A 25,712-nucleotide genomic window follows, 5' to 3' on the forward strand; every position below is an offset into this window, starting at 1 on the left:
TACTATAACATGTTAGCTGCTACTCCTAATTCTCACCAAAAAGTTTGTTTTTAATTTATTTTAATAGGTTTATTTACTATCCTGGAACATATATTGTATTTCGAATTGTCATTTTATTGCCCTCAGATATATCAGTAGTTTTCGTTTTTAAACGAGGTCTTCTCTTTACTAGAGAAGATAAAACAGGATTTTTTTCTTGTCTTTTTCGTATACTGTTTTTCTCGCCAATTTAAGTGCAGCTGCTACCCTTTTAAACAAAGTTAAAATATCAATATTTTTAATTGAAATTGAAAAAAACCAAAAATAAAAAGTTTCTAATTATAAATATTTTGTTATGCAATAAAGTTGGCAAATAATATATAAATGCTTGTCATCATGAAAGCTTTATAATAGTTCACATTCCAAAATTGTCTTTTTTGTACCTCTTGAACAGATGAAAATGGTTCCAAAAGTCCCCCATTCTCTTTTTCTAATTTAAGGTACCTACTCGATTAAATTTAAAACGAGTTCTTGTGCTTGTGATATAAGGGTTTTTCCAGGCATAACCTAAAAAAAATCAATAAAATATTTTCTTTTTGTCATTTCTTTCACTTTTGCGGAAACTTAAATAAAACCATTCCTTAACTGTGTAATTAAGGTTAACTTTGTATGTAAATTAATGGCAAAATAAAATACACTTACCATAAAATTCCAAACTCCAATAAAACATTAGTTGTGAAAACAACTGTTTTTGTAATATAAATAACTTCTAAATGCAAAAAGAAGGACAAAAAAACAGCAAAAATCTAACAAACTGACAGCCACAAATAAACAAACCAGAAACGTCACAAATTCTACTTAAAATCATCTAAAAACGTCCCCAAGCGTGTTTTTTGTACCGATCTCTTTTTCGATGTACTAAGTCTAGAGCGATCATAAAAATAACATGTGTCTTTACTTAATAACAGGCGGTAGCTGGATTGTCTTTAGTTTCATACGTGGAAGACAATGATGCTAGATAAAAAAGTATGTGTTTTATCTCGCCGGGTATTAATGAGGCACGGGTAAAGAACCATGGACTCAACTGTAATATTAACATAGTCTTCGACACGTCACCTGTATCCGTTAAACAATCATTGGAGTTTCTATAATTAAGTGCATTCTGAAATGTAAATACTAGGTGTATAATATATAGAATTGTAATAATAATATATAATTGTACTAATGGTAATACTTTTATAATATATATAATAATAATATTTTGTGTACAAATTAAAAGAAGGTGTAAATGACAATACCAACAAAAGTCTTAACTCGATTTATGAGTAAACGAAAGTACAACTTAAATACTCCGAACATGGATGATACTAAACATAAAAGCATGTACCTATATGACAAAAGAATGTATGTGAAAATAAAAAATACAAAGCAATGAAGCAGCAATACGTATTTACCCACAACCTGACTTAAGGACAAGAAGTTGTTGAATACGTAAAAAATAAAGTTATTGTTCACGTAGAATAGTTAAGTAATCTATATTATTACCCGGAGTGCACCATGTCTTTCTTCAACAAATACTGAGAAAATTCTTTGTTTTAAATATGATTCAAAATGTAAAAGATTAAAGCGAAGTCTGAAATAAAAGTAATAAAATTTTCACAGATATTATTATTCAAAGTATAATACCAATACTCTTGATTCGAATAATGCCCATCTCTATCTATGTTCAACATCTAATGTCAATTGTCAATCTTGTCAAATACATTATTTTTATTAACATAACCTTAAAATTTTCGAATTTTCAATTTTGGAAAATTATTCACATATGTTATTTTATTTAACAGAATATTTATATTTATTGTTTATTAATTTTTTTATGAAAATAAAAGTATGAGTTTTCTGCAGGAGTTTCAGGTAGTCGTACTAGCTGCTGGTAAAGGCTCAAGAATATCAGAAATTACCACAGGAAAGCCTAAATGCCTTTTGCCCATAGGACCAAAACCTCTTGTTTGGTATCCTTTACACAAGCTACAATCATCAGGTTTTCACGGTATGTATATTGTAACAAAATATATTAGTTTGAACAATAAAATAGTTTATTTCATCATATTAGCTGCTTATTTTTGTCAATGTATTTTTTAGATGTTATTTTGGTTGTTCTGGAACATCAAAAGACTGAAATTCAAAGTACATTGGAAAAGAGTGATTTGGAAATAAAAATAGACTATTTCACCATAAGTGACAATGAAGATCTAGGTACTGCTGACAGTTTAAGACTCATCCATGACAAACTAAAATCAGATGTGTTAGTAGTATCTTGTGATTTTATTAGTGACGTGAATTTGAAGGGACTCCTAGATCAGTTTAGAGCAAATAATGCATCTGTTGCATCTTTGTTAATCCAACCCCAAGGCAATGAAACCATTATTGTGCCAGGGCCAAAGTCTAAACATAAACCAGGTAAATAATTTATTTTTTTAACTAATTGAATTGTGTAGTAAGAGAGAACAATGTCTACTTGTTTAGAATCAAGAACTCTACAAAACATCTTGTATGTATGTATACCAAAAATCTCAAATTTGCATCTCTAGAGTATTGAGATTGTGTTGTTATTTTTAGACAGTTTCTTTGAGAAAGCAGATGGATCCTACATATAATAAACTTATATATAAATATAATGCTAATTTGGTTTGTTTAGAATCAAGAACTCAACGTGGATGCTCTTTATACTGATTATAGTAATCCATTTGATGCTACAGATAACCAGACTTTGCTTTGACTATGTAGAGTTTTTTATTCTTTTAAGAGGATTCTCTATCACATGATAGTCAAAATGTTAATACAGTTAGTAATTTTTCTGATAGGATAAAAGAATGTTCTGGTATTCTTCAGGGCAGACACACATCACCAATTATTTTAAACATTTTTGTCAAAGAAATTGGAAATTGCGACCTATGTAGTCACTGTTTAATGCTCACATATGATTTAAAATTCTGGATAGTTGTGGATAATGTAAGAATTTTTTTGTTTAGTGTAATACAAGTTGTCTTCATTTAAATGTTTAAAACTATTGTTATACTTCAAGAATAACATATTATTAAATTCCTTCTTATCTGGGTGGTCCTAGACACAGAAGTACCCTGCCTGATCTAGAGATAGAAGGGGTTGTTTAAAAAATATCACTGTATTAAGAAGTACACAATCTATAAAGCATATGTTTCAAATTTGAAGACACCACATTATTTAGTATTTGTTTATCAGCCATCAATAGTGATTGTTTTCAGTGAATTTGTGAAAATGGAGAAAATATATTACTTTTATTTGAAAGGCCTCAGCTGAACCAATATAAAAACCGAACTGAATTCTATTCTGGGTGAGTCAGCTCCTTCAATCACAATAGTAAAATATTGGGAGTAGAGTTTAAATTAGGCCATACAGCCTGCCAAGACGAGCATCACAGTGATAGACCAAATGAGGTGACAACTCCAGAAACAGTGAAGAAAATTGGTAACTTCTATTTTTCCCCCTAAAAGGGATAAAGTTCTTTGTCTTTTTGAGGGTAGAAAGACCAGTATGGCAAATTTGAAAAAATAGTGGATGTTGTTCCTAGGCTGAAATTTCGACAATAAAGTTTGATGATAGTTGTTATCTTTTGTATAGAGTAGGTTCTGTAGCGAGAAATATTGATTTTTGTTTAGAGTACTTTTAAGGAAGAATCAGTTTTTACTTTTCTGTACAAAAACTGATATAATTTTAAGATAACACATATATAAAAAGTTGATTTACTTTAGTTAAGTATAGTTTAAGTTATATATTTTTTATTTACCTTTCCACAAAATTTTTAGAAAGAGACTTAATTGGTGTGGATACACAGACAAACAGGATTGTGTTTTTGGCATCTGCTAGTGACTTTGAGAATGAGATCTCATTACCTGTATCTCTTTTAAATAAACACACAAGTATTAAAATGTACAGCAACCTAACTGATTCACACATATATGTACTCAAAAATTGGGTTATAAAGTATCTTAAAAGTGAAGATAGCTTTACTTCATTGAAAGGTAAGTGTTAATATACACTCGCGATCATAAAATCCGGGTCACCTTGAAAATTTCAAGTTTCTTGAATATTTTTGCATCTGGTGCAGTAACAATCCTTTTTTTAGGCTAATGTATTTTTTATTTGTCATCAATGTTTGTTTTGAAAGAAAAAAAAACGGTTTTTTATTGTTTTTATTGAAAAAGCAGAAAACAGACCAAATTGTTGATAAAACAGACATAAGAAAAAAAAATGAAAAATACAGAACGTGGTAAAACATCAGTGAAATTTCAATGACTAATATCGTGTATTGCCTCCCCTTGCTCTAATAACCTCTTGCAGACGACGGGACATACTCTCAATTTTTCTCCGGATTACATGTTGTGGTATGTTATTCCACTCTCTCACTAACAGATCCTTAAGCTCCTGTGCGTTGTTAGGAGAAGGTGTATGGGTTTGAATACGTTTTTTCCAATCGTCCCAGAAATGTTCGATGGGATTCAGGTCTGGAGACCTAGCTGGCCAGGGTAAACTCGTAATTCCAACCTCGTCCAAATATTGCATACTGATCCTGGCAACGTACGGTCGCGCGTTGTCCTGCATAAAAACGGCGTCTTCTCCAAGTTCTGCCATGGTGGGCATAACATGTTCTTCCAGAATCTCCGTAATGTGTCTTCGTGCAGTTAAGGACCCATTTTCGATGAAGGGTAATTCTGTGCGGAAGTCTGAAGATACACCTCCCCAAGCCATGACTGAGCCCCCACCCAATGGCATTCTTGGAGCAATGCAAGCTTGTGAAAATCGTTCACCGGTTCTCCTCCAAACTCTTACACGTCCATCGGTTCCAGTTAGGCAGAAACGGGATTCATCTGAGAATAATACTTTGCTCCAATCATTAATTCCCCAATGCGCGTATTGTCAAGCAAAAGCTAGTCGTGCAACTCGATGCGCCCGGCGAAGTGGCGGTCCTGTAGCCATTACCCGAGAAGATAGTCCAGAAGAACGAAGTCTTCTCCTGACTGTTGCAACGCTAACATTGCAATTTCGTACTTCTTGTAGACGATTTCGATGCATAACCGCAGTTGAGGTCCGGTTTCGTAAAGCCTGAAACACAAGGAAACCGTCATCTCGTGCCGTGGTCGTTCTTCTTCGTCCAGATCCAGGTCGTCTGGTTAGCAAACCCGTCTCCTGAGAGCGTTCAAGCACTCGTTGAACCGTAGAAAGGCTTACGCCAACAGTTCTTGCGACTTGCCGTTACGTGTGACCGTCTTCCACAAGCGCAACAATGCGTGCCGTTTCAACAACAGTCAAAGGCATTTTTAGCAAAAAATAAACAATAATACACATTAATAATGGCACTAATAAACACTAATGGTAGCAATAATAGACGTTTGTTTGTTGCGTTTGAACAGAAAGTCGAAGCACAAATGAGACATTTAAAACAAGCGGCAGGTACAGGTACCGTTCATTTTGGGAAATGTATAGTTTTCCGCGAAATCGGCATTATTGGAATTCTTTGTTACAAAGGAAACCGCTAAGTCGACCACAATTCTCAGAAACATGCATTAGTTTGTATTTGTGTTATTATTATTTACGATAAAGCTCGTTAAAAATGAAATAACGGTGATTTTCAAGGTGACCCGGATTTTATGATCGCGAGTGTACTATTATTAAATTTATTATACATTGTATCTGTCTTTATCTATTCGGTTTCTTGCAAAATGCTATATTTAAGTAATGTCAGCAAGTTTTTACAAGATGAGCACATTACATGAGAACTTTATTTGTATTACAAGTACAATATCCTGTTTCTTTATTGATATTTTTTACAAAAAGACCAATCTGTTTTCCAATGGTATTATGTCAAGTTAACCTCAAAACATAACAAACTGTAGTATATTTTTGATTTAAGCTGTTTGAAATTACGAAAAACATTTTGCAGCATTTTAGGGATTACTACACTACATTCATACACTATTTGTTATCATAGTTTTTCCAATGAAGCTGGAATTGTATTATAAATCGTGCTTTTTAAATAACTCCATATGAAGAAGTCCAGGTTAGTTAAATCAGTGATCTTGCACTTCATTAAATAAGCAACCGATTGTCCCCCTGGTCTTCTCCATATGGGGTTATTTAAAAAGCAAGATTTATAATACCATTGCAGCTTGTATATAGTGCATCCAGCATAGCAATAGTGCATGAATGTAGTGTAGTAACCCCTAAAATGCTCCAAAATGTTCTTAGTAATTTCGAACAGCGACTTTATAATTGTATGGACATTGGTGGATATTATATTGAACATTTAAGTAAATAGTTATAGTAGATAAACTGTTTGGAATTATGAATTTATTAATTTAAAATTTAGTTCATTTTATTTACGTTTCATTTAACAAAGTTTCATTTCAAACATAATTAATGTTGCAAATTTTATTTTAATGTAGTTTTTGACATGACCAGAAATTAACACCAGCAAAACATAGGCGTTACATTTAATTTTTAAGAGGTGTAACACTTTCAATAAACTGATATTTTAAAAAAGAATAGTTAATATGGAAAAAAAATATGGATGTCTCCAGTGAAATATCTATCTAACAAAGTGCCACACATGGTATATTTTCTATTTAAAATTTAAGGGTTGTGGTACGGGAAGGGAGGGGGTTGACAATTGACAGATATCTATATCGTTAAAAGATGACCCCTTTAGAATAAAAATTGACCTATTTTAGCATTTTCACAAAATCCTATGAATGTTGCCAAATATCAGGTGGACTCTTTTGAGTGGCCAACCCTGTGTATTGACGTTTGTTAGAGTGTCCGGCTGCATTTTTTTCGCAGCCTAATTGTCTTATCTTCTGTGTTTTTTAGCAGTTACTTCATACTGTTTCAATATTTAGTTGTCACTCATTTTTACATATTTTGATGATCCTTATGACATTAATAGGTTATGGGGGTAACAAAATTTTGTTTTGTATCATTTAAAATATTGCTTATTTAGAATTATTATCATAACTATTAAAAACAATAATAAATTAATAGTCAAACGCCTGAATTTGTTATATATTTTAATTTGTTCAATTATATAGTTGTTAGGGCTCGTATATGGGTTTAATATATACCTTTATTATTCATGATTATTCTTCTTTTTTTAAAAAATATGCAACAGTAGGTTTATTTCCGCTGTTAATAATGATAGGAATTTTTATATTGTATGTTTCCGATAAAATTAATGCAAATACTGAAAAATATCGGAATAGATGACAAGGATATTCGTGTCATTAAAAATTTGTACTGGAATCAAACTGCTATCGTAAAAATTGGAGATAACTACACCGATGAAATCTCCATACAACGAGGAGTCAGACAAGGTTGCATTTTGTCGCCAACATTGTTCAATGTTTACTTGGACCAGTTATTTAAAAAGGCACTTGAGTTTACAACCATATGGAAAAAAATATGGGGAACTACTTAAAGTGATTAGATATGGCGACAATACAGTAATTCTGTCAGATAATATTGAAGGTCTTCAAATTCTGCTTGATCATATTCACGAGGTAGGAGAGGAAATGGGCATTAAAATAAACTCAAACAAAACCAAATGCTTACTGTTTAGCCGTGACCCACATCCCGATGCAAAGCTTCAATTAAACGGAGTCCAAGTTGAGAAAGTTCACAAAATGACATATTTGGGAACTGTGATAACGGACCAACTAGATCCAGACATAGAAAGAAAACGTAGAATAGCGATGACTAAAACTACTTTCATGAAAATGAAGTCATTTGTTTGGAATAATCGTCTCAGTTTTGAACTGAGACAAAGAATGGTTAAGTGCTATGTTTGGTCCGTACTTTTGTATGGTGCAGAAGTGTGGACGCTAAAAGTATCGATCATGAACAAAATTGAGGCATTGGAAATGTGGGTTCATAGACGAATGCTGAAGATACCTTGGACAGTAAGGAAAACTAATGAAGAAGTATTAAGGACCTTCAACAAAGACAGAGAACTGCTACAGACTGTTAAACATCGCAAAATAGCTTATCTGGGGCATATAGTAAGGGGAAGTTGATATAAAATATTACAACTGATCCTTAAAGGCAAAATAGGGTTAGATAGTGCTACAAAAGGCTAAAAAACATTTGTGACGACTCAGATATCAAATGCAGGACAATTATTCCATATTGCAGAAGATCGAGAAGCCTTCGCAATGGTGATCGCCAACATCGGATAATTCTGATATGGCACGCGTAGAAGAAGCTGTTTCCGACAATGTTACTGTCAAAAATTTCCCCCAAGCTCAGTGAATCGACTATATATTGCCACGTTCAATGATATCTTGTGATGTTTAATTTTACATATCACTAACATTACCCATTTCTTAATGATTTAATTAAATGTGAAGTTTTTTTACACTTAAATGTGAAGTTTTTTTACACTAACAGTTTTGATTTCATTAATGGGGATGGCATTTTGATATAGGTAACTTCAGTATGATCTATTTTTTTTTTATATTTATATTTATATAGCGATTCTGAGGTACTGTAATAAGATCCATTAGAAAACTGCAAATATTTGACATATTAAAATATGGTAGTAGAAAAACTAACAGTTCACTTAATATGACTAAATTACTAATAATATATTGATAATGATTAACTTTGTTTTGTATTTTGTTTATTATCTTTATTTAAACTTGTTTAGGTGAGGTATTACCACACATTATTAAAAAGCAGCTAGGAAAGCCACCTAAACCGATAGACACTAAAGAATCCATACTAAATACAAAGGATTCAGGAGATATATTTGCATATGCTAAAGAAGACGAACTGGAATTAGCAATTAGAAAACTGTCATCTTTTAATGATCACACAGGTGATTTGAAAGACGTTTACCATGGAGATCCTATAAGATGTTATGCTTATATAGCACCAAAAGATATTTTTGGAGTTAGAGTTAATACCTTAGCAGATTACTGGTCAATGAATGCGAAGGTAAGACATACTGTTAATTTGTTTGTACTTCAATTTTTATTAATATACTACATGTTTCATCCACAAATAATTTAATATCTGCTTATTGAAGCGAAGCTTCTATACTGGCGGTGTATTAATTTTTTCTGTACAGTAGCGCCACAAGATGGCGTCGTCACGGGTAACAGAACTAGTGTCACAAGATGGCGTTTTCACGAGTAGCGTCACAAAATAACCGTTGTTTACATCGATTCACTACTCTCTATCAATTCGTTTCGAGTCATCATATATTTATTCTAAGAAGGTTTATATTAAAAACTGCATGAAAAATAACTAAGTAACAAAATACAGATATAAATGAGGAGTAAAAAATTAAAATAATATCTGTCACTAAAAGATTGGATTCGTAACGATTGCCAAAATTTAAAAATCATAAATGTCATCAGATTAATAACAACATTGAATTATCTGTTTACATTTTTATATTTCTCGTTTTAAAATAATAAAATAAATAATTTATCATAAAAATGGATATCTGGAATTACAAGCACCAAAAGTGACAGCCGTGGCTCAGTGGCTGTGTTACTGGCTTAACAATCTGGAGGGCCCGTGTTCGAATCCTGGCACCGACAAGATTTTTAATTTCTAATTTAACTGAGCTGCCACCGTGCTTCGGAGGGCACGTAAAGCCGTCGGTCCCGGCTACGAAAGTAGTCGTTAAGTCATGTTAGCGGCGGTTGCGCGACCTGAAAACTTTAACACTAGACTTTAGTCAGAAGGTTACACGAACTTACTTACTTACAAGCACCAAACATCAAGAAAATTTGAATCCAGTTACATTATCTATACTGCCTAGATATTAACCTCGCGAAAACAGAGTACCTATCTACAAGTAAAGAAGACATAGAAGATCTACAGATTGATGACAACGTAACAATCAAAGGAAAGGATAAATTCAAATACCTGGGGTTTATAATCACGAAAAAGGCAACAACAGAGGAAGAAATTACACAAAGATTAGGACAAACAAGCAAGAACAGCAATCCGACAACTTAACTCAGTATGGTGGGATAGACACCTAAATATGAAGACAAAAACGCAGATTTATAAAACATTAGTGCGAAGTATTATGACATATGGGGCTGAAAATTGGATCATAAACAAAAAAAAACAGCAATAAGATAGTAGCAACAGAGTAGGAATGCCTGCGAAGATGCTGCAGAGTAACAAGAATGGATAGGAGAAGTAATGACGAAATAAAGCAAAGAACATCAATAGAAACAGACATACTAACATATATACAACAAAAAAGACTAAAGTGGTATGGACATGTAAGAAGAACTAGCGACAGCAGATGGATAAAGAGAATAACCGAATGGAGACCCATAGGAAGGAGGAAAAGAGGACGACCCCGAAAATCCTGGAGGAACGAAGTAGACGACGCCATGAGTAAGAGAGGACTAAACGATGGAGAATGGAACAACAGAGAGAGATGGAAACGGTTGAGCGAGGGAAGGCAGTGAATACTGTAGAATCCCTAAATATATATATATATATATATATATATATATATATATATATATATATACATTATCTATACTCCTGTAAAAATGAAAACGTAAAATTATTTATCTTACTTATATACTTGCGGTAATAAAATCTGGGTACCTTGAAAATCACCGATATTTCATTTTCAACGAGCTTTATCGTAAATAATAATAACACAAATACAAACTTATGCATGTTTCTGAGACTTGTTGTCGGCTTATTTTCCTTTGTAACAAACAATTCATTCCTCATTTGTGCTTCGACTTTCTGTTCAAACGTAACGAACAAACGTTTATTATTGCCACCATTAGTGTTTATTAGTGCCATTATTAGTGTTTATTATTGTTTATTTTTTTGCCAAAATTGCTGTCACACTCAACGGCAAATCGCAAGAACTGTTGGTGTACTACGGTGTTTCTACGGTTTCTCCTTAAGCTCCTGTGCAACAGTGCACAGGAGCTTAAGGATCTGTTATGGAGAGAGTGAAATAACATACCACAATATGTCATCTGGAGAAAAATTAAGAGTATGCTCCGTCGTTTGCGAGAGGTTATTAGAGCAAGGGGAGTATTTTATGAGACCTGTGACTGAGTGAATTATCCTGATGTAAGATAATACGGTTGCGCAACTTACATCTAAGTTTTTCTTTTATGTATACGAGGTTAGGTTAGGTTCAATATGAGTGGGCATTTAACTACCCTTCTACTCTACCTAAGAGGTTCATTGTCACTCATCCCTTTCTTTAAGTTGGCCTTTTTAACAAAGTGTATTATGGCCTTAGTGAAGTAGATCTTTTGTACAATCTTTGGTAGTTGCACATAAGGTGTTCAGCCTGACAGAATCTGCAATCCGCATTTTTTGTCAGTCCCATTTTATTCATGTCCCCCTGAGGCAACAATGTCCTGTTAAAAGACCTACGATAATTAGCAGATCATTCCTATTCATATCTAGTAGATTTTCTTCTATACTGGATATAAATGTTACATGTTATAATGAAAGTGTTACATCAAACGCTAAATCTTGCATACTAAACACATTTATACCAAAATATAAATGAAAAACAAAATACAGTTAACATGACTTCCCTGCTGAAGGTAGCATCTTGAATTTTTTGGGGGTGGCGTGCCTCGATGTGTCATATATAAATACAAATATAAAACAAACAATAGTAAATGTCAAATATAAAACAATATAAACTATAAACTTATAATATGATATATAATACTAATACTGCGGCTAGATCATACAAAATTTACACATGGATACATCATATCCAAGGACCCTCAGCCGATTTGCCACACCTGTCAAATACCATTTTCAGTGCAACATATAATGATAGACTGTCCAGTGCACTCAACAGCAAGATCAACAGCAAAAATAAAACACAATTTGAAAGAAACTCTAAAAGAAGATACCAGTAATACAATAAATTTTATCAATACAATAAATTTTATCAAAAATTGTCAACTGTATAACAAACTATAACATGACATAAAATGTTTGTATTTTCCAAAACTGTTATGTAAATTTTAATAATATACTAAGTGTAACTTTTCTAAAATAAATATATACCACCCCGCTAATAACCCTAGGGGTTGATGCGGTAAAAAAACTAATATGAAACAAATATTTGAAATTTATGTGCTCCATAAATGTGTGTTGTTTATGGTTAAACTGGCCAAAAATTTCCAATTTTTTGCCAAGTTAAAATTGGAATTGTGTATAAATAAGATCCTAAAAAGTATAACTAGCTGTTTGATTGAATAATTTTGATGTTGTACATAAACTGTAAACTTTCTATTTTAATGATATCTAGTTAAAATTTCCAAAGAAAGCAGTAAATTTTTCATAACTGTACTTAAATGAATCCATGTCATAACTTACGTGGTAACGTGCCTAAAAATTTAATATTTTTTTGGTCCCCCTGTATAAATAATTATGTGAATGTATTTATCACTGAATAAAAAATTGAATAAAATATTTCGAGATTGTTCTCCAAAGTCGCCTATTCTCGAAAAAATAATTTTTATTCCATAATTTTCCTCTCACTGTATTTTTATTTGTAAACTCAATTCTGAATCTACATACAAATGATTTTAAGTCACCCATTTCTAAGTCCTCTGAGCCATGTATTTTTGTATTTTTTCATGTATAATCATAAATGAATAAATTATATATGATTTTTTTTAATTTCAGATACTTGATCGATGGAGTAGATTGACAAATTCAAAAGAACTAACCCTTAAGTCTTCGAAAGCAGTTATTACTTCCAATCAAGTAGACGACAAGTGTATTATATGGGAAAATGCCAAACTTAATGAGAAGACGTCCTTTAAAAACTCTATTATAGGAGCAAATACTGAAGTTAAAAGCTTTAGCAGAGTATTTAATAGCATCGTAATGAATAACGTTACTATTCATGAAAAGTATGTATAACTATATATTATTTATATTATTTATAGATTTTTCTACTTATGGAGTTGGAATTCCTCCTCATTCCTTGAACCCTTGTCAGGGTGTGGTGATACTCTAAATATTATTAGGTTGTTGTCTCCATTGGCTACGATTCTGTGCCATATGGACGGCTTTATGTCCCACCAGTGTCTTCATTTGGTTTGTCCATCGAGATCTTCCTCTTGGTCTTCGGCCTTCGACCTTTCCTTCTACTACCAATAGTTCCATGGTCCCCGTTCTTTTAGTTATGTGGCCGAAGTAAATTAGGTATGCTTGGTTTACTTTTTTAATAGCCTATCTTTTACGTGAAGCTCTTCCAGAATTGACAGGTTGATTCTACGTTCTGTCCAGGACACGCGTAGAATTCTTCTGTAGGCCCACATTTCGAAAGCTTCGATCTTATTCCTATCGATTTTATTGAGTCCATGTTTCAGCTGCGTATGTATATATACACATCGGTTTAGAACGTCTTTCGACGTTGTCCGATACCTAAACACCATCTCTTCCTATCTTCGCAGTCGTTTGTTGTTAAATTTCTTTCGCTCATGGACTTGTTTACGCCGTGTTGCCATTCTAATCTGGGTCTTCCTCTTTTCCGTCGACCTATCGGTTGCCATTCTATTACTTTTTTGGGGAGTCTTGATGCTGGCATCCGTTGAACATGCCCATACCACCTTAATTGTTTCTTCTCTATATCTTGAGTTATATTTCCTTCTATTCCCATACGTTGTTTTATTACATCATTTCTGATTCGGTCTCGTCTGGAAGTACCTAAAGATCTTCTCATTGCATCCATCTCTACTGCTTCTATTCGCTTTTTGTTCTTTTCACTAATTCTCCATGTTTCAGCGCCATAAAGAAGAGTAGTTTTAATCATGGTCTCATATATATTAAATTTCCTTCCTTTCGTTATCTCTTTACTCCACAGTATACCATTGAGACATCCTAAGACTTTCTTTGCTTGAGTGATTCGTTTTTCTATTTCCCGTGTATCAGTTCCTGTATTGTCAAAGGCAACACCCAAGTAGTCATAGCTCTGACAGCAGGAAATATGTTGTCCGTTTTCGAGGTCTATGTTATCTGACTCGTTTCCAATACAAAGATATTTGGTTTTTGTTGTATTGACATTTATTCCCCAGTCGTGATATTCTTCTATCAGTTTTCTTAGCATGTACTGCATGTCTTCCCTGTCGGTCGCTAGCACTACCTGGTCATCAGCAAACTGGAGTGTATATATACATTCATTGCTAAGCTCTATACCCATCCTATGTACCTTTCTTTTCCATCTTTCCAATGCCGCTGCAACATATATCTTGAATAAGGTTGGTGAAATACAGCATCCCTGTCGCAAGCCTTTTGTAACCAGGAATTCTTCCGTTAGATATTTTCCTGTTTTTATTTGTGCCTTTGAGTCTCTATATAGTTCTTGTACAGCATTTATCAATGTGTGGTTGATGTTAGATCTTTTCAACGTTGTCCACAGTTTTGTTAAGGGGATGTTGTCATATGCTTTTTGCAGGTTTGCAAAAGTAATATGAGTTTCTAGATTCTTAGCCGATCTTTTTTCTATTATTTGTTTAAGACAAAATACGTTATCGGTGCACGATCTTCCTGCACGGAACCCGCTTTGTTCTTCCTCTTCATTGTGCTTATATTCTTCCTCGATCATATTTATCAAAATTCGTCCATACAGTCTGCTCAGGGTGCTGGTTACCGATATGCCTCTATAATTATTACAATTCCTTTTGTCCCCCTTTTTGTGTATTGAGGGCATGTATGCCGTTCTCCATTGTTCTGGTACTGGGTGTCCATTTAGACACTGATTAATCACATAAGTTAATATTTCAAATAGTTTATGAGTTCCATTCTTAAGCATTTCAGCATAGATTCCCTCAGGTCCAGCGGATTTACCATTCTTTAGGGTCATTACAGCCTTCCTTACTGTTTCGATGTCTACCCTCGCTTCCTCTCCTTGTATATGTACTGACTGTGTTAGGGAGTTCGCTAGGTATTCTTGTCTTGTCTCTGTCAGCAAGCTTTCATAGTGATCTTTCCATTGTCTTGGTTTTATGGTGTGTATGTGTGCTTTGTCTTTTCCTGTATTTTTTACTGATTGTATAAAATTCCATACCTCTGTACATTGCTTCCCTCCGATGTATGTATTGATTTCTTGACATTTCTGATCCCATGTTTTATTCTTTTCTTGTTTTATCATTTTTCGTAGTTGTCTATCGACTTCTTTGTAAGCTTGATGGTCTTCAGTATTTTTTGTATTTAGCCATTTTAGATGCTGTTCTTTTTTCTGTTTTACCATATATTCGATTTCTTCGTTCCACCATATTTTGTTACTAATTTTGTTTTGCTGTGTCCCGAGTGTCTCCTTAGAGGCCTGGTGTAAACTAGCAATAATATTCTCGTAAATATCTGAAAATGTTTGTCTCTCTATTTCTCGTAGTTTTTCATCCAGTCGTCGTTGGTATAGCTGTTTAGTACTATCATTTATAAAACTATTGAAGTTGTACTTCGGAGTATCTACTGTCTGCAAGTCTTGCTTGTCTTCTAGGTTTTGGTCTCCGTGTATTATCTTAAGTGGGAACAAAATTTTCGCTCTTACTAAGTAGTGATCGGATCCACATGTTATTCCTCGGAGAACTCTTACATCATTCCACTGCAATACAGATTTTTGTTTACTAATAATACGATGACTGATTTTAGATTGCGTGTTTGTTGAATCCAGGTATATCTATGTATGTCCTTATGTTTGTAGAATCCATTGCTAATTTTTAACTCATAGCTCTCACATAAGTGTATAAGTCTACCGCCATTATCATTAGTTGCCATTTCTCCAAAAGGTCCTACTACTCTACTGTTTTTCTGATATCCCGTTCTACTATTGAAGTCCCCAAGCATAATTATTTCTCTGTTTTTTCCTATGTTGTTAAGTATATCCTCGATTTTTTGAAAGAAATCTTCTTTCACGTTGATTGTTGCATCATCAGAGGGGGCATAAGCGGCTATCATGGTAATCTTGTGCCCATATATGTCTATATTTACTCTTAGGATATTCTCATCAATTGTTTCCCAGTCTGTGATATTATTCTTAAGTTTTTTCTTTATTAGTATTGATACTCCCCTAGCGGCTCTTTTATCTTTCGGGACTCCAGTGAATATACCAATGGGAAAAATAAGGCCATTGACCAACCTGAGCTTAGTATTCCTTGTTCGGTCTTTCCATATTTTAATCAGTTTAGCTGTTGCGGTTCGGGCCATTGCTAGTCTACGCTTGATTTCTGAGGAGCTATCGCAATTGTTGATTATTAGGGAGCTCAAGTATACAAATCTGTCTAACAATTCGAAATTCTCCACTTGGTGTACCTATGTGCGTTAGATTATTATTTGCTCCGTCTACGATCATTATTTTTGTTTTTCCGGTGTTGATCTGAAGTCCAAATTCTTCGCTTATCCGGCTTAGCCGTTCGGTAATGGTAATCATTTCGACTTCATTCGCTGCTATACTCGGTTCGCTACTCCCAGTCCGAACTGTCTAGTTAATTTAGTAATTATTTTTTTGCGAAGTTAGTTACTTTTTGACAGACTAAAAGTGGCTGGAAATTACTATACAACCTAGCACACGTACTCATAGCCAATATTAATAGTAAACAAACTAAATAGTAAATAAAATAGAACTTTGCGAATTACCGAAAATCAATATTTATTTATCTGCACCGTATAATAACTAGTTATGTTAAATTATAACAACTAAAATATATTTTTTAAATATATACTACCCAAAATTTGATGGATTTAGTATACACTTCCACTATTTAGAATAATTCTTCTTTTTTTAAAGAAAGAAGTCTGCAATAGTAGGATACTTGAGCTATTAATACTGAGAAGTAGGAATTGTTGTGTTGTAGGTTTCCGACAATGAATCTGTCAAAATATGCCCGAGCTAAGCGAATGGATTTTAGTATGAATGTTTCAAACATCCAATGTTTGTTCTTCTGTGTTTTACTCGGTGTGCACTCTTTTACCGCTGAATATATCAAGCTTTTTATTCCATTCTACGTTTTATTTATATCTTCTAATATTTCTGGTTTTTCTTTTTTTATCAGTTTCATCAGGAATTCTTCTGTATTATTTAGCCTGCAGTTCATTTTTAGCAGTTTATGATCTGATCCGCAGTACGCTCCAGGCATAGCTTTTACATTTAAAACTGAGGTTTTCCATCTTTTCCGCACGAGTATGTAGTCGAGACTAGTCCATGTTGAGAGCCTTCTTAGGTGGTGTTTTCACTGACAAACTGTAGGAGACGTTCTCCTTTTTTGTTGTTTCTAATGCCCAAGCCAAATGACCAGACAATATCTCTCAAATGTGGTTCATTTTCAGTTTTCCCACCATGGCGTTAAAGTCTATAATAATATATACTGGCTCTTTTTGTGGTATATTCTTCAAGATGTTTTCTATGTTGTTGAAAATGACGTCATTGTCTTCACCTGGGGCATCTGTTGTGGGCATGTATACCTGAATGACATGGAAATTTTCTGGTTTTGATTCTAATGTTATTTTTATGATTTTATCGTTTATTGTTTCATATCGCCTGATATATTTTGATATTCTATTGTTTCTAAGTATGGCTACTCCATTGTATCCTGTATTTTCAGATCCTGAATATGTAGATAGTGTGTTTTTTTGTTTTAAAATGGCCTTGATCTCAACTGTGTGAAGTTTTCCAGTTTGAAGAAGACCACTGACGTTCCATGCCCCTATATTCATCGACTTTCTACTTTGAAGCTTCTGTGTTTGGCTTTTTCTTCCAGTCGTTCCTTTATCACGAGTTGCCTGGTTGCTCGCACGCTCGTTCCCGGTGACCCATTTCACACTATTTGATTCGAAATCAGGACAGCGCCGGTTGCTACTCGAATCGCATAGTATCTCTCATTTTTGTGTTACGCTATTCATTCATTTGGAGTGTACTCTAGAGAAAATAATCAGGTGATTTCCCGTTGTCTTCCTGATCGCAGTGTTACGGCCGGTTGAATAATTATGTGATAGTCGCCCGCGAGTGTCTGTTATCAAGTCAACAGCAGAACTCATTCCATTGCAGCCTTGATACAGTTTGAAGTTACTTGATATGCAAATTCGTGTTCAATAATATAATACACGGCAAGATACTGTTTTTAACTTCCACCGAATATAGCCAACTTGACAAGTTTCTCTAAAACATTAGCATCATTATGAGAATGAACATTACTTTAAAATTATCATTCTTCTGAGGAAGCTGATATTTTAACAAAATATGTCATGTTGACTATGCGATCGGTGGCACTTTGTTTATCACATTTTTTTATTGATCAATGGTTTTATCGTACCGATAAATATCGGGTGTATTTCTTCATCTTTTGGTTTATTCATCTATTGTACAAAACAACGAGATATTTTACAAATGATGCAGATTAAAATTAATATTTTTTATATTTCCAGAGTTGCTTTAGAAAACTGTATAGTTTGTGATGGAGCTATAATTGAAAATGGTTGTAAAATAAAAGGTTGTATCATAGGAAGCAATCACGTAGTTTCTGAAGAATCGGAGCACACAAATGAAGTCCTTACCGAGTCCGATAGGTTAATGGAATTTTAATATAATTTAGACATTGTACAAAATACTTTTATAAACACTATTAAACTCTTTTGTGTTTTAATATTGAATTTCTGAAAACTACTAAAAACGAAAAATATCGAAAATGGAATATGTATCTCAACCTTCTTCTCCATGTGCCATCTCCACTACGAAGGTTGGCTATTATCATGACAATTCTTACCCTGGAGGATACTGCTCGGCACAGTTGAATATAACTGCAAGCGAACCATTCCCTGAGGCTCGCAACCAAGACATTCTTCTCCTTTATATGTTGCGCTTACCTCCAATCTTTCCCTGCATAATCACTTGTAACATGTCACACGTTTTGTAATTTTCTGATTTGAATAGTCAATACGATCTCTTTTTATTTGTTCGTCCTATCCAGTACTGCTTGGTTAGTAATTTTGTCCTTCGAGGTTATTTTCAACTTTATTCGATATGTCCTCATCTCAACTTATTCATGCATTACTTATTTAGCGTCCTCGCCTCTACACCACACAACAAGACAGAGAAAACAACATTTAAGCATACATACCTTCAATTTTAGGTTTAGACCATGTTTTAATGACGAAGTAGTGTTATGACCCAATGGTATTATATTACATTTCTTTATTTTTTGTAGTGCTTAAATAACTTTTTGGTTTGCTATTATTGTGACCATTTATAGGATTTTTATGATTTCCAAGCTCGTCTCTTATGTAATAAAATTTAATAAAAACAAATTTAGTATTATTTAACAAATAATTTTGGAGTTTCGGATAAATATTAATAATGTCATATAAATTCACCCTGTTAAGGATGAGTGGCGGTGCGTGGTGAGTTGTCTACGAACTACACTAAGTGGGGGTAGGGTTTATTTTCAATATTTTAAACATATATTTAAGATTTTTATTTATTGGTACTCCATTTTGCTTATTTAAAGTACGCCGTAGCGTGTTTAAATTCAACTTTCAAAAACGCGCGTGTTTTAAAGTTACACTGGCAACATCAACAGTTTTAAATATTTAGCTGACCTGATAGGAGTACATAACTTGTAATGCCAAATAAATAATATAGGAATAAAATATTACTAACAAATATTTCAAAAGCTTTATTCAAATATTTGGAAATCCTAATCTTTTAAATGAATGTGAAAAGTACAGTTGGTATTGTTTGAAATATTTGTACTTCCATTTTTAAATCAGAGGAAATGCTGTTCAAAGTAATACTACCGAAACCAATGGGGTTGTACTTCCATTAATAGCACTCCCAATAATGTTTTGACACCATTCTTCACATTCTTCTTTTTAGCAATATACAACCAGTAATAACAATTAATCTGATGTGACAGATTGCAAATGTATGTTTCTGCATATGTTGCGATTCGTACACTAACTCAAAATCAAAAGAGAAATGGGTGCAATGTGTAGACTGTAAGGGGTGGGTGCATGAACTTTGCAGTGACGGTTCTCCAATTTTTGTATGCATACATTGCCAGTCTGATTAGTCTAATAACTGCTTTAATTTTTTTTTAAATGTCACACAATAATTTGTATTTTAATAAAAAATAAATAAATAAAGTTCATTTAAAGTTTTTTTATTAAGAAAATAAAAATATTCTTTGAAAAGTATGAAATTTACTAGTGTAACAATTTGCCCCTGCCATGTAACAACTTAGCTAATTGAGGGAGAATTTGATACAATTTGCAAGACTAAACAAATATATATATATATTTTTTTCCTAAAAGTGGCAAGTTTCTTGTAAATATATTATTTAAAATAAGTATATCGAAGGGAGTGCTTCTTACACTAATTTTTATAAGGAGCCTATTTTACATATTGAATGCACAAAAAAATAAAATGTAAAAATTGTAACAACTAACCCCGGTCTCCCCTAACCAGTTTGTCCATATTGTAAATTCTCGGAATTTATCAGGTTCTAGGTACCGACCTTTCTTTATAAACTGCTTGGGTTGTTTTTGTCCTTTACGTGGGTTACCGTTCTGAAAAAATTAGGTAGCCATTTGATTTGGAGTTACATTGATGTGGGTGGATTGCACTGGCTTGTCTTCGGCCAGATTCTTTATTAATTTCCAGGATTTCCTGCTACCGTGTGTCTAATTTTGTTAATTTATTTTAATAAATAAGTAACTTATTTAAAGTAACATTGTGGCTTATTCCCAATAAAAAATAGTAAACCGTGTGTCATATTAGTATTTTTAACTGCGTGAGATAGGGGGTTCTGGGAACCATATTGGTTGTGTTTTATTTGTCTCATTATCTACTTACCTGTAATTTTTGGTGTTTGGTAATCAGATCCCCTACGTATCTCTTGAAGGCACATGATGTCTCATTTATGTTTCTCACACAAAACTGCCATAAGTATTTATTTTACTCGAGATAGTCCTTCCACGTTAAACGAAATCATTTTCATGGTTGGCTTTGATAAAAACCATTTTCTACTTATAGCGTTCCAAATATAGTAATCAGAGAAGATGCAACTATATATCCACCTAATGAAAAGTTAGTATATCGTAGGTATACCTTCTTTTTATTCTCATGTGACTTGTTTAAAAAGCACTCTCAGGGTTTCATGGTATAAAATTTGTTCGAGTTAATTGCATTACAACGGAAATTAAATGAAAAGCAAAAAAAGGAAATCAATACATTCCTCTACAGACCACGAACAATTTTCGATTAGCTAATAAAGTTAGTTGACCATTTTTATTCATTTTCCATTCGTGTACTTCACTATAGCAAAGTGTAAAAGTATCATCCGATTTTCATCGTAATCACTTGTACTATAGCCTTAAAGTAGAGCCACGACCTTGCCAAGTCTTTTTCGCTAATCAATTGACAACTGTTACCAGTTTGTTGCACCACTGTTTCCGAAACCACAAGTTTCGTTGCATACTATTAACTACATTTTCCATCTAAGTTTTGGCCTACGTCTAAGTTTACTGTCATTCGAATTTAATGTATATAAAACATATCAGGCTTATATTCAGTTATAAAAATTGGAAGAAAAAATAAAAAAGTTAAAATAAAAATGAGCTTTACAACATTTATAAACATTTTAAAGGCAAGTTTTAATTTTTCCTTTGGCAAACCCAATGTTAACGTGTGTAGTACCTGCACACTACCCGCACAATAAAACAGGAGCATAGGATATGTAATTTGACAAATACTAACAAGTTCTACGAAAATCTTAATAAGTTTGTAAAACTGGAAAACTGAACAATTTCTTAATCCGATCATGTGAATATTCAAAACGTAAAAATATGTTATAGGAGGTGTTCCAAATGACCTGCTTTAATACAAGAGTCGAATTGTGTAAGCAGTTTACTTGTACATGCCGCATATATCATATCTGGCACATTATCTGAATACACGCTTATCTAATTTTTTATTAAATCGTCTACATCTGTAGGTTCTTCATTATAAAAAAATTTGGAGGCCATCAGAAGAGTACGTTAGTTCCAATCCATCTGGTTAAGTAATCGGTTATAAAACTATTATGTCGTGGTTGCTTGTTTCTTTACCATAACTTCTCTTTTGCGTAAAGAAATATTCTCCAGTAACCCTCATCATCCAGAAAATCCAGATATTTCTGAGCTATTAGGGCCCAATATGGACCTTTTAAACGTTCATTAAATAACCCACACCAAACAGTAATGCCCCATCTAGGTTAAAAGCGATATTATTTTAACCAGTGCAGATTTTCCATTAGCCAATTTTGGTAGTTATGACGATTTATGATCCAATTATAAAAACGAGCTTCATCACTTCATTAAATTCTAACTCTCATTATAACTTGCATTATTGCGATAAAGGTTTTAGTCTTCGATGCAAATCGGTGGGTAGCAATTCATGAACGAAACATAGTAAAAATCGATGGTGGTTTTTTAAAATTCTATGAACTGCAAGTATTCTTAAAGTTAAAAGGGAAAAAGTGTCAAAAAAAAATAGACATCTCACAACTGAAGAACCCTAAACAGAAAAATGAAATAAGTATCAAGGTTGAGAAATAAACAGAAACGCTAGAGAACTTGGTACAGACAGACGTTGAAGCAAGATGGACTGCTCAAAAAACGAAAATAACAAAGATACAAGAAGACGACATCGGGTTCACGAAAAATAACAGAAAACAAGAATGGATAACGCAAGAGATCATGGACGTAAGACGAAAAGATAAAACAAACCCAATAGAATACAAACGAGTCAATAAAATCATTAGAAAAAAGTGCATAGAAGCTAAAGAAAACTGGATGTCAAACGAATGCCTAGAAATTGAACAACTTCAGGAAAAATACGACACCTTTAATGCCCATAAAAAAGTGAAAGAAATGACAGGTAGACACAGAAAGAGACAAGAAACAATATTAAGAAATAATAATACCGAGATTATTATACGTACAGAAGACAAACTGGAGAGATGAAAAAAATACATTCAGACACTTTTTGACGATGATAGACCTTGTTCTCCACCATCCACGGATGATTGAATAAATGAAAAGGTCCAAAAATAACAAAAGAAGAAGTAATTTATGCAGTAAAAGCTCAGAAGAAGCCACCGGTCCAGACAATCATCATCATCATCATTCAATCTTCGCTTATCCACTGCTGGACATAGATCTCCCTCATAATTTTCCATCTATTTCGATCTTGTGCTTCTTGCATCCAATTCCTATGACAACGTTTTAGATCGTCAGTCCAACGTGTTGGTGGACGACCTCTACTTCGGTAGGCATCATCTCTTGGTCTCCATTCCAGTATCCGCTTTGTCCATCTATTGTCTGTCATTCGAGCCACGTGACCTGCCCAGTTCCATTTTAGAGTTGCTACTCTCTCTACTGCATCAGCCACTCCTGTTCTTTGTCGTAGCTGGCGATTTGGGATCTTGTCTCGTAGTGAAACGCCCAACATAGCACGCTTCATCGCCCTTTGACACACACGGATCTTTTGAACTGTTCTCCTTGTCATGGTCAACGTTTCGGCACCGTAAGTTAACACTGGCAAAACACACTGATTAAACGTTTTTCTTTTAAGGCATATTGGTATATCAGACGATTTGAAAATATGGTTCAGCTTGCCGAAGGCTGCCCAAGTCAGTCTTATACGACGGAGAAGCTCAACGGTTTGGTTATCTTTTCCTATGCGAATCTCATGACCTAGGTATTTATAGGCCATTACCTGGTCTATGGATCTTGTTCCTACGCATATATCTTCGCTGACTACAAGATTTGTCATCATCTGGGTTTTAGATATATTTATTTTCAATCCCCCTTCTAGCGAGGAAAGGTAGAGCTGATTTAAAAGTTCTTTGGCTTCATCTATCCTATCAGCTATTAGTACAATATCATCTGCAAACCTTGGATGGCTAAGCTTTTCTCCGTTTATGTTTATGCCCTTGTCGGTCAGTTTTGCCCTTTTACATATATATTCCAAAAGCGTAGTGAACAGTTTCGGCGATATGGTGGGCCAGGGGGGGTCCAGACAATATCAATGTCGAAATACTTAAATTAATTGCAGACAACGAAAGTAAAAGCCTCGACTTAATAACAGCACTATTCAGTAAGATATATGACACAAGTAAAATACCATCAGACTGGCTAAAATCAACATTCGTAACATTGCCAAAAAAATCCTTGTCTCATGTCCTTAAAACTTTTCTCAGAATCATTCATACACGAATTTACAAGAAGTGTGAAGTTCAGATGAGTGACACTCAATTCGGATTTCGAAATGGACTGGGAACACGAGAAGCTCTTTTTGCCTTAAATGTGTTAACACAGCGATGCAGAGACATACATGTAGATATGTATGCATGTTTTATTGATTATCGAAAAGCATTTGACTGCGTTAACCATCAAAAGATGATCGAAATTCTGGGAACAACTGAAATTGACGAACAAGACTTGCGAATTATCTCAGAACTATATTGGCACCAAATGGCAACAATTGAAATAGAGCACCCAATATCCGAATATATACGAATCCTACGAGGAGTGCGACTAGACCATTGGACGGGGTTTAAGGTGGAATCAACATTAACGGAACCAGCATAGACATCAGGTACGCTGATGATACCGTCCTAATAGCAAGCAACGCACAAGAACTACAAAATATAATAAATGCGCTAGTTCGGCATAGCGAAATGTTCGGTTTACATCTAAATGTTTCCAAAACTAAAATTCTAGTATTTTCAAAGATACCAACAAACGTACATTTGTATGAAAAGGGACAAATAATGGAACAGGTACCTTCCATAAAATATTTGGGAGCAAATATCAACAGCCAGTGTAATCCAAAAAAAGAAATCCTATCAAGAATCGAACAAGCGAGGAAAACACTCATGAACATGAAAACATTTTTTACAAGATCAGACCTTAGTCTAGAGCTCAGAATTCGAATGATCAGATGTTACGTTTTCTCTGTTTTGCTGTATGGCTGTGAAAGTTGGACAATGGACTCTGAAACAGAAAAAGAATAGATGCCTTTGAAATGTATATATACAGACGGATGCTCAGAATTCCATGGATACAAAAAGTTACCAATCTTTTTGTTTACTTCGGCGCATAAGTAAACAAAAAGAATTACTCAGCAGAATCAAAGAGAGGAAAAGACAATACTTTTGTTAAGAGGTGAAAGATATGAATTACTCCAAATCATATTGGAAGGTAAAGTGCAGGGCAAAAGATCAGTTGGAAGACACCAAAACTCGTGTATGAAAGACTTGAGGAGATGGTTTGACCGCTCATTCACAGAAATATGTCATGCAGCAGTTTCCAAAGCTACAATTGCCATGCTTCGAAAGGAGACGGCGCAATAAGAAGATAAACTGTAGTTTGAAGACATGCCAGTTTTTGCAGCAATGGACCTTATAGACACATGTGTATTTATCTGTTGATCTGTATTATGTTTGCATGACTTTTATGTTTATTGTTGAGAAATGAACCTTGCCGCATATTGTCAATTATAGCAAAAGTTACATACAACGAAGTTATTCAGGAAAGTATTCCGTGTTTAAGGCTTGAGCCCGCGTTTAAGACTTGACCCAAGAAATGATATTAAATTGACTTACTGTTAAAATTACTTACTTAAT

At 33.8% G+C, this 25,712-nt stretch overlaps 1 protein-coding gene across 1 annotated transcript; it reads left to right on the forward strand.

Annotated features, from left to right (window-relative positions):
* Positions 1-1,730: 1,730 nt before the first annotated feature.
* On the forward strand, positions 1,731-18,676 carry eIF2Bgamma (eukaryotic translation initiation factor 2B subunit gamma). The gene is made up of 6 exons (XM_072522813.1): positions 1,731-2,029; positions 2,122-2,439; positions 3,825-4,040; positions 8,717-9,006; positions 12,730-12,959; positions 18,472-18,676. Exons 1-6 carry the CDS (start codon positions 1,870-1,872, stop codon positions 18,626-18,628), a joined length of 1,371 nt encoding a protein of 456 aa, XP_072378914.1. The 5' UTR covers positions 1,731-1,869; the 3' UTR covers positions 18,629-18,676.
* The last annotated feature ends 7,036 nt before the right edge of the window (positions 18,677-25,712 follow it).

This window comes from Diabrotica undecimpunctata, chromosome 2 (genome assembly GCF_040954645.1).
Source record: "Diabrotica undecimpunctata isolate CICGRU chromosome 2, icDiaUnde3, whole genome shotgun sequence".
In the NCBI taxonomy this organism is placed as follows: Eukaryota; Metazoa; Arthropoda; class Insecta; order Coleoptera; family Chrysomelidae; genus Diabrotica; species Diabrotica undecimpunctata.

Coding starts and splice junctions, on each gene's coding strand:
- eIF2Bgamma (XM_072522813.1), top strand. CDS start 1,870: ATGAGTTTTCTGCAGGAGTTTCAGGTAGTCGTACTAGCTGCTGGTAAA. Junction 2,440..3,824: donor AAAGTCTAAACATAAACCAG/GTAAATAATTTA, acceptor CAAAATTTTTAG/AAAGAGACTTAATTGGTGTG. Junction 9,007..12,729: donor ACTGGTCAATGAATGCGAAG/GTAAGACATACT, acceptor TTTTAATTTCAG/ATACTTGATCGATGGAGTAG.